Source organism: Meleagris gallopavo, chromosome 5 (genome assembly GCF_000146605.3).
Source record: "Meleagris gallopavo isolate NT-WF06-2002-E0010 breed Aviagen turkey brand Nicholas breeding stock chromosome 5, Turkey_5.1, whole genome shotgun sequence".
Lineage (NCBI taxonomy): Eukaryota > Metazoa > Chordata > Aves > Galliformes > Phasianidae > Meleagris > Meleagris gallopavo.
The window spans coordinates 10,358,217-10,367,457 of record NC_015015.2 but is presented as its reverse complement, the minus strand read 5'-3'; the positions used below and the strand labels follow the sequence as shown (position 1 = coordinate 10,367,457).

The 9,241-nt window shown below is 54.8% G+C and overlaps 1 protein-coding gene across 1 annotated transcript; it reads right to left on the bottom strand.

Annotated features, from left to right (window-relative positions):
- Positions 1-3,133: 3,133 nt before the first annotated feature.
- IFITM10 (interferon induced transmembrane protein 10) lies at positions 3,134-9,235 on the bottom strand. Its single transcript, XM_003206290.3, has 2 exons — positions 8,994-9,235; positions 3,134-4,021 (listed from the first exon to the last, which is right to left on the bottom strand). The coding sequence occupies exons 1-2, from the start codon at positions 9,204-9,206 to the stop codon at positions 3,872-3,874; spliced, it is 363 nt and encodes a 120-aa protein (XP_003206338.1). The 5' UTR covers positions 9,207-9,235; the 3' UTR covers positions 3,134-3,871.
- Between the last annotated feature and the right edge of the window lie 6 nt (positions 9,236-9,241).

Here is a 9,241-nt window from a genome sequence, read left to right as displayed (position 1 = left end):
TTTCTTTCTTTTTTTTTTTTTTTCTCTTTTTCTCATATTCCAGGCACACCCGAAGATTGGTTGCATCCCAGCAATGTGTTTTGAATGCAAAGTATGCTTGCACACATCGTAATTTTTGCTCAAATGTTTTCCAAGACCCGTAATTGCCATCTCAGGCCAAGCGCAAAACTCAAACTAAGCAGATTTCTGCCAAAGCAATGAGTCCACCAAGAAGGAGAGGCTTTTCCCCCGACCCACTGCTGTTTTAAACACCCAAAGAACTGCTTTCAGCATCAACCTGTGCTCGGCTGCTGGAGGCAGACAGCGCTGTGGGGAGTGTGAGGCTGGAGATATGCACAGAGCCATTTATCGGCTGTGTGCTGCAGCCATAGCTCTGCCTGAGGAATAAAGGGGAAACAGCAGCAAAACATGCTGAATAAAATCCCTCTGCACGGAGCATGAGTCAAAGTCAGGGGATGGGAGGAGCGGGACCTTTGTACTGGGCACGGAGCGATCATGCTGCAGGATGCTGGAGGCTCTGTGAGGACAGCTCTGCACGGAGCTGAGGTCTCTCAGCACTGGACTCTCTCTCTATCCCTGTGCAGAGTTTTGTTCAGCTGCTCATCAGTTGCTTAGGGTTTTTTTGTTTTGTTTTCTATGCTGCTGAAATCGGTTTCAGTGATGAGAGCATCTGCTGCCATCTGTGCCTCCCACCCTTCCCTGCATGGCGAGCTGGGCACTGTGGGGCCCACTGTGCAGCATCCATCCTGCCCGGAGCAGCAGGCAGACCCACCAGCACCCTGCTGCTCCCCTGCATCTGCAGGGCTGCAGCTGCACCCTAACCCTGAACCAGGACCTGGTGGCACTGAGCAAAGGGGCAGCTCCAGCTCACAAAGCCCAGTGGAGCAGCACTGGAGGGAACACACAGGGACTTTGGGTGTCGGGACTCCAGCACTGCCTCTTGCAAAATAGGGGCTGCTCGCTCACTCCTGTGGGAAGCTAAGGATGCTGGAGCCGGGCTGAACGTCATTACCCAAACTAGGTGCCAACTCTGCTCTCCCTTCTGCCCTATTTCTTGCAGTCAACTCATTGACGTAGAAGAGCCACGGGGTCACGGTTGCTGCTGGGAGGAAATCCAAACCAGTTCAACCCAGCTGGGATTTGCCTGCAAACTGGCTCGGCAGCCTCTATGCGGAGGTGGCAGCGCTGAGCCCCGGGCTTGCGTAAGTGTGTGGCATTTGCTCACACACGAGGGCACCCTTCTCCCTGTGAGGTCCCACAGAGAGACTTCAGGAGAGTGCCCAGAGCCATCTCTTGGTCTCCTGATGTGCTGCTGGGGAGTGCAGTGAAATCATCACGTGGCGTGTAAACCATCCTTCCTTCCTGAATTCAAAAGGCTTCTCAGCCATCTGACGGTTCCTCTTTCCCACCCCTCTGTTCAGTTGTTGCTCTTGCTGCTGAATGCAACAGAGGCTGCATCTTCACAGCCAAGAAAAGGTGTGAGCTGGAGTGAGCCCAGCAGAGCTGCGAGCGGCAGAAGTGAAAAGGCAGAGCAGCAGCCCCAAATCCTTCCTTCTGCCGTGCTGGTGGCAGCCTTGGCAAGCTCTCCCTCTCCAGAATGTTCCTGCACCACTGAAAAAAGAAATCACAGTGATATTTGGCTGCTGCTTTTCGTTCCCGTGTTCCCTCAGAGCTGAAACAAAGAAGGGGTGCTCGATCTGTCTGCAGGTTTTGGTGCACCTCGGCCCTGCTGCAGCATTTACACGGAGATGCCTCACCCAACGTGGGTGTTCCTGGCAGCAAATAACAAGCATGGTGGTGCTAATAATAGCCCAGCCTGTCCATCCCTGGCAGGTGATGCATGAAAAATGCTGCAGCGTCAGTGCAATATTCCCCTGGTTCATTACAGCAGCAACCGCCCTCCTTTGACTGGGGCAGCCCATAGGGGAAGAGATGATGGCACTCATTTGTCACACTCGTTAGAGGCAGGAGGGATGGCTCTGGGTTGCATCCAGCTTTGTTTCAGCTCTGGCTTTATCTGAGCAACCCTGCTCCTGCATGCCAAGCTGGGGCTCTCCACATAGAAAACCACCTGTGAGGTGATCACCAGGGCAAAGCTCAAGAACTCTGCCCTTCACCTTGTTAGACTTTAAGAGGTCAAGGCAAAAGCCCATTACTTTGCCCATAGGTGAAGCCCAGGGGAGCTCTGGGCAGCACTGGTGTCCCTGAGAGACTGTCCTGCTGCTGACATGCTGCATCACCTCATCCACACTTCTCCTCTGGAGTGTATGCTGTTGCCTCCTCCTGGTGCGACGAGGCTGGAAAAGTCTCAGTGAAGGGAAGAGAAACAGAGCTGGAATTGCCGTGTGCTGAGGAGCTCATTTTACACCTGAAAAAGATGAGACAGCTGCAGAATATGCAATTAGATAAGAGGTCAGGGAGCTGTATTTTATTCCAGGCCTGACCATTTGTTTATGCTATGACCTGGGGCTGATGGCACAGAGCTGACATTTCGTGCTGCCTGGGGAGCTAAAGGTTCAGACTACAGCTCTTCATTCTTGTACCACCGGCGGGGGGAGCCTGCCTCCTGGCTGCCTTGGCTCTGCCCGACGCTGATTGAGCATTGCAGGGGTCAGCGCAGTCCTGGCTCTCCGACCTGGCACACGTCCTCCTGCATCCCTCATCCCTGCCTGACGCTCCCTTAAGCAGCCGCCGGGGACACAGGCATTGTCTCTTGCCAGTGAGCTGCGACTCTCTGCTTCTTTGCCCTGTCTCTTCAGCCGTCCCTGGAGACTGGCATATCCCAAGGGCTCAGGGATATGTAACTTCCCCTCAGCCCTCTCATCTTAAAAACTCAAGAAATACAAGGTGTTTTTTTAAGCAGCACGTCAAATGTGGATGATTCATCCCGTCCCTTCCCTAGCATGCAGCGTTGTCCATCCTTTCTGTCTTTGTGCAAAAAGAAGGGAGACCAACGTGAGGAACAGGGGTCACCATCCCTAGGGGTGTTCAAGAACAGTGGAAAAGTGGCACTGAGGGACATGGCCAGTGGGCATGGTGGGGATGGATTGTGGGTGGACTTGGTGATCTTTGAGGTCTTTTCCAGCCTTTAATGATTCGATGATGCTACGATAATTGACCCAGCAGCAGCAGATATCAGAGGTATCTTTATTGACCGTGTTACAGAAATACAGTAGCACTTGGTTCACAGAGCACATGGAGTTCTCCAGGAGATGCCTTCGTCCTCAACACTGCTGGGTGATCCCAAGGAGAAATTTGCCCTTTAATGCGCTGGGGTTGACCTGGAGGCACTGGGGCTCTCTGACACCAACACCCTAACACTCAGCCCTCCAGGATGGTTATCTCAACCCATGAATTAAATTCAGTAGAACTGCATCACAGAAGGAAAACAACAGAACGCTGTGGGGCAGTGGGCACTCTGAAAGCGTCTGATATGCTCTGAGCCTTGGTCATCCCATTGACCTTGGGCATGCCACCTTCCTCCCAGCCCTGTCTTGTAGCCCAAAGGCCTCTACGGCCATGCATCTGGCCACACATTTAGCTCTCAGCTTTGCACACTCACATTACACAGCTCTGTTTGCCATGAAATAAGATCTTCTTGGTCTCTTTTCCTTCCTGTACACTTGCAAAAGTGAAACCCTTTCCTACAGCAGTCCACATACTGTTTAGGAGCAGGAAGAGTACGCTTGCCCGGGCTGATAAACTCATTTATTTTTTATTTTTTGTATTTACTTTTTTTTTTTAATTTATTTATTATTTTTTTTGCCATCACGGTGGAGTTGTTTTACTCTCGTGTCCTTGCTACAGGAAACAACTGCAGACACTTCTGGCATAGAGGCATCTTGGCGGCGGTGCTGCTGTTGGCCTCCTGCTAGTAATCAGTGAGGGGGTACCGCAGGAAGATGAAGATGAGGATGATGCAGAAGGTGGCAAGGGCTGAGCTGGTGATGTTAAAAAGCCGGGCTGTCTTGGCATCTTCCACTGCACCATTTAAGTCATTGAGGAGTTTCTTATCCCGGACCTGAGGCAGAAAACAAAATTAACTGGGAGATGTACTGTGATACTATGTAATAAAATGATGTAATAAAAGTAATAATGCATCCCCAGAGAGATCTGGGTGCTGATGGACCCTCCCATCGTGCTATGCCATCCTGGCAGCTCTGAGGTTAGCACCAGTTGAAGCAAGGCACTATAGGGCCAGCTTGGAACAGGTTGCCCAAGAAGTGCAATGCCCCATCCTTAGAATCATTCAAGGTCAGGCTGGACAGGGCTCTGAGCACCCGACTGAGCTGTAGGTTTCCCCGTTCACTGCAGGAGAGTTGGACCAGATGACTGTTAAGGGTCCCTTCCAACTCTAACCATTCTATGAACCTTACAGCTGGTGCCGTCCTTGTTATCCTGCAGGCTAGGACAACCATGGACTTCCCAAGCCCATGTCACCTGCTCGTCCCCACCTCCTCCAGGCTGCCAGGAGTAGCGATGACAGGAGCAGGCAGCAGGTGGCACTGTCGGGCAGCGGACGGCATCGCTGGACGATAGATGGCCTCACCAAGCCCAGGATGGCATCGCCAGGCAACAGGTGGCAACACCAGGCAGGGATGGCGATGCTCACCCTTGGAGTGCGCTCCATTCCTTTCCAGCACGGCCACATCCCCGTCGCCAGACCTCTCGCAGGTGGCACTCAGCACCCGGAGCACAGAGGACGCGGCACCAGAGAATTTCGCCCGATTTCCCGCATCGGGTTGGCAGCACCCTTGGGATGGTGCAGCGTGTGCGGTGCTGCTCGCCCAGTGCCAGAGGGCTCTGGGGCTGCGCTCCCGCTCAGCCCCCCGTGCTTGCTATCACGAGCAAAGTGCTGCTGGCTGAACGCTAGGTGTCGGTGGCAGGCTGTGAAATCCTGCAGCAGCCTCAGAGTCCTCCTGGAAATACAAAAAACCTCTCATCGACCAGGAGCTTTCTGCAAACATCCTGTGCTGCATTCAGACCACGTCTCAGCCACTTTTTTTTTTTTCTCTCTCCCTCCTGCAGTGCTCTCCTGGAAGCTTGATGCCACTTGCTCGGCACAGGGACGGGTTGCTGGACCCCTCTGTCCTGGGCCATGCAGCTTCACACCAGCATGCTGCTCTTCCTGCAGGGCTCTGAGCACAGCCAGCAACAGTGGGGCCAGCTGAGCACACAAGGACCTGCACAGCAGGCAGGCAGTAGCAGAAGCCTTTCCTCTATGTCTTGGCACTGAGTGGATGCCAGGAGAGTCCCAGCTCAATACCATGCTGTTGGCCATCACGTATTGTGCTTGGCCTGGTAGCCTGCCTGGATGGGATATGACCTCAGGGAACTGAGGACCTTCTGCCCTTTGTGGCAGCTCTGTGCCCAGGATGGTTCTGGGGTTTTGCATCCTCCCAAAAGCCTGGAGAGATGCGAAGCTCCAGTTTGCTGGAGTGGGCATCTTGAGGTGAAGGGCAGCCCCAGGGCATTCTTCTCTTCATACAATCACAGAATCACTAAGGTTGGAAAAGACCACTAAGATCACCAAGTGCAACCCTATCCCCACCATGCCCACTGAGCCACATCCCTTAGTGCTACATCTACACATCTCTTGAACACCTCCAGGAGTGGTAACTTCATCATGGTGAGGATCCCGACCCATGCAGACCAGTGGGGCTGGTGCTCTGAGCTCTGCACCCTTCTGCTTGCTGTGCCCTTGTGGGATCAGGTCCTCCTGCCCTGAGATCTCCCCGCCTCCTCACCTTCTGCTCCTCCCTTCCCTGGAACTCTCTCCTAGCTCACTCCTAGTGCTCCCACCTTTCATTCTTTCCCATGCTACACACCATCTCTCAACATCATACCTTCTCCCTGGCCCTTCCATCTCCCTTTTCCTTCCCTTCCTGGCAATGCCCCCAATTTAACCTTGCTTTGGGCTCCTTTCCCCTCCTGATGGGCCCCTGGTGTCTCCTTTTCCCATCCACCTGCTCCTGCAGACCACAGAGGAAGTGATGCTCTCCCTGTGTTCTCCATCACCTGCAGCCCACGTCTTTTCTCTTGCCCTTAGCTTTGCCCCCAGCCTCCTTGGTTGCGTGCATCTCTCATTCTCACCAAGCCCTTTGGTGTGGTCCTTTCCTCTCCTCCCTTATTATTTTTCCCACACACCTTGTGACTTCAGCTGTCATCCTTATGCAAATATCCCATATTGGCCACTATAATTTACATTGCCTGTGAGTTACAGGTGAGTGATGGAGTCCCTGCGGCACACAAGCATAATGAAAAGGTGTTTCCTGCTCCAGACTGCTTGCAGTCTGAGCCTGGAAGCAGTCTCCTTTCTTCCCAAAGTGAGGACAGGTCCCCAGGGCCATATAAACACCCTGACCCCGGATCGGGTGCTGTCTCAGTCCCAGACACTTTTCTTATCATCTTCACTTTGATCCTCCCCACCTTGCCTGAAGTTATCCTGGGATCCTGGCCCTTCTTCCCATGGAGATAGCTGATAGGTGAGGGTGGTTATCCCACATCTGCTGACTGGGGAGTTTCCCCAAAGCACTGCGCTAGGGCTGTGCTGGAGATCCATCCCATTCAAGGCAACTCCCTTCCCCTCCTTCAGCCCCATCACACATTCACCTCCCTCCATTCCTCTTCCACCAATGCTACGTGCCGTCTCCTCCTTCCATCCCCACCCTTCCCATTCCTTTCCCACCTCCCATCTCAGCTTTCAGGCTCAGCTCTCACTCAGGAGCTGGCGCTTGCGGGTGGGTACCAGTGCTGTGTCAGCTTTCCCAAGGAGACAAATGGCTTGTTGATAACGACTCTAATGAGGCCATGCTGAAGGCAGCCTGCGCTCAGTATTCAGCCTGCAGCTGGTGGAGGCACGCTTTGGGAAGAGGCTGGTTTGGCTGTAAACCCATTTCCCACACAGCGCTCTGCTTCCCTGCGCGTAAGGAGCTTTTTGCTCTGGAGCGAATCCTGGGGTTTATTTGCTCCGCGGATCAGCCGGGAGCAAATCCAGCCATCGTATCACCCATGTGCCTCATGCCTCGCTGGCAGCAAAGCTCTGAGAGCAGCCACACGAGCTGCCGGACGGGCTCCAAATGCCACTGGAGAGCCTTGCTGCCTTGATGTCAGTGCAGTCCAAGCACAGCTCCCGCAGTGGAGTTTATCCCAGCTCCTGCCTCGTTGCCTAATTGGTGCCCAGAGAGCTGTTGGCTTCCCCTGGTGCTCTCTAGAGATAGAGCTTCAGAGCAGGAGCTCCTGACACTGTGCTCCAATGCACCATTCACTACTGCTGGGAGTTGGGAAGGGGGGCAGCCCATCGAACCACGATGTGGGAGAGCTGCAGCAGTGCCTTCTTGATCAAAGGGAAGGAACCCAGAGTGCTGGAGTGGCCCTGGGCCTGCAGGGAGGTGACCCAAGGGCTCCATCTCCCTCGGTGCTGCCGCTCATCTCCTCTGCCCCAGCCCAGTGCACACAGCTCTGAATTGGCACAACAATCCTGCTCCACCGCACTGACCTTGAGGTGCAGAAACAGCCCTGAGGGATATAATCTGAGAGCCACGGCTGCCAAGCACCTGTCCCACTATAGGGAAAACAGAGAGGTGTGCAGCATGGTATCACCCAGAGCTCCTTATGGGTCACGTGGAGAACCTGGCTGGGATATTATTGCCTTCGCTCTACCCGACTTCATATAACTCTTTGTGTAAGAGCTCAAATACCTTGGTGAGCTGCTTTGGCATCTTTTTGAAGGACTACAGGCAGGTCCCAGACAGCAGCAAGGCACCCAGAGGCCCCACACCAGCTCAGTACTGAAGTGTGCACCCGCTGTCAGAGCATGCTGAAGCTGCTGGAAGTGCTACCACATGCTGGGGTGCCTGCAGAGACACCTGCGGGCTCAGGGCACAAAGTGTCCCAATGCTCCTCTCAGCCCAGACCTACTGCTGCCACTGCTGCAGTGACTCCGTTCTGTCCCTCTTCTGTCCCAGCACACAGCCCAGTCTTGGGCAGCACCCACCAGCCCGATCTGCCACACGCTAATTTGTTTCCGAGGGCTGTGTGTTCCCCTCAGGCAAGAAGCCATGGATATCACAGACCTCCAGGGGATCTCTCCTACCCCTTGGTTCATAGAATGGCTCGGGCAGGTCCTGACCCCACTGCTGTCCGCAGCACAGGGACCACAGGGAGACCTGGTGTAGCTACGTGGTGCCCTGAAGATGCGAAACCTTCTCTGTTCTTCCTGCACAAGGACAACCCCAACCTCAGAGAAGGGAAACTGAGGCAGGGGACTGGTGCAGGCTGAGCCCAGAGCTGCCCAGCACTCCCTGCCCGGTGCTGCCTGGGGTTCATTGATCTGTTTCTATGACGAAGCTGGGCTGCGTGCCGGCCTCCCGCTAAATGCTGCTGCCAATGCACGTCAGCCGGCTGCCTGTCCCCAGAGCGTGACCCATACAGGGCTGCCCCGCAGCCGTGGGCTCTCTGTGGGTGTGTATGGCTCATCTTTAGGAAGGGAAGGGCAGCCCAGGGCCCTTTCCTGTGGCAGCTCCTGAGATGCTCCTGGGTGCTCCAGTGCTGAATCTCACATCCCAGCCAGGCTGCTCCCCTCGCAGCTTTCATCTTTTGGGGATTTTAGTGGGAGATCGGACAAGAAGCACAGAAGCAGCATTACCCCATGCTGGCAACCTCTTCCTACTACAACCTGACCAATAGTGTTGCCTGATGGCACCTACGGCTCCTGCCCCACAGCGCAGTGCCGCTGCATCTCATCCTACCAGCTCCCTGCCTGCCCCAAAGAAGTGACCAGAGTGCAGGATACCCGTGTGGTATGTGCCTTTGGAAAGCTGCCTTTTGTCCAAGTGCCCCTTCTCCACCAAACAGCTCCAAACCACGTCGCCACCTCCTCATCTCCATCCCCATCCCCATCCCCACAGCTGGTGGTGCAACCTCCCGCTTCAGTGGCACGGATGTGAGTTACCCCCGGCCCCAAAGCGCTCCCCCTGGCGCTCAGCACTCACTTTCAGCGAATAGGCCAAAGCGATGAAGCCGAGGCAGCAGAAGTTGAGGTATACGAAGTTGAAGATGGACCAGAGATAGTAGTCGTTCACCTCACTGGTGTCGGGGTAGATCTCGATGACGGTGGTGGGGTTGGTCATGGTCTTCTTCTCCACCGAATGCTTGCACGGGCCCGCCGGCCGCAGGCTGTCCCCTTTGCAGCCCTTGCTCTCCATCAGCTGCGCGGCGGAGGAGGGCGAGAGGGCGGGCG

Excerpts from the sequence above, each read along its gene's own strand:
- IFITM10 (XM_003206290.3), bottom strand. The coding sequence starts at position 9,206 with ATGGAGAGCAAGGGCTGCAAAGGGGACAGCCTGCGGCCGGCGGGCCCG. Across the intron at positions 4,022-8,993 it reads CTTTGGCCTATTCGCTGAAA|GTCCGGGATAAGAAACTCCT; the intron begins GTGAGTGCTGAG and ends TTTCTGCCTCAG.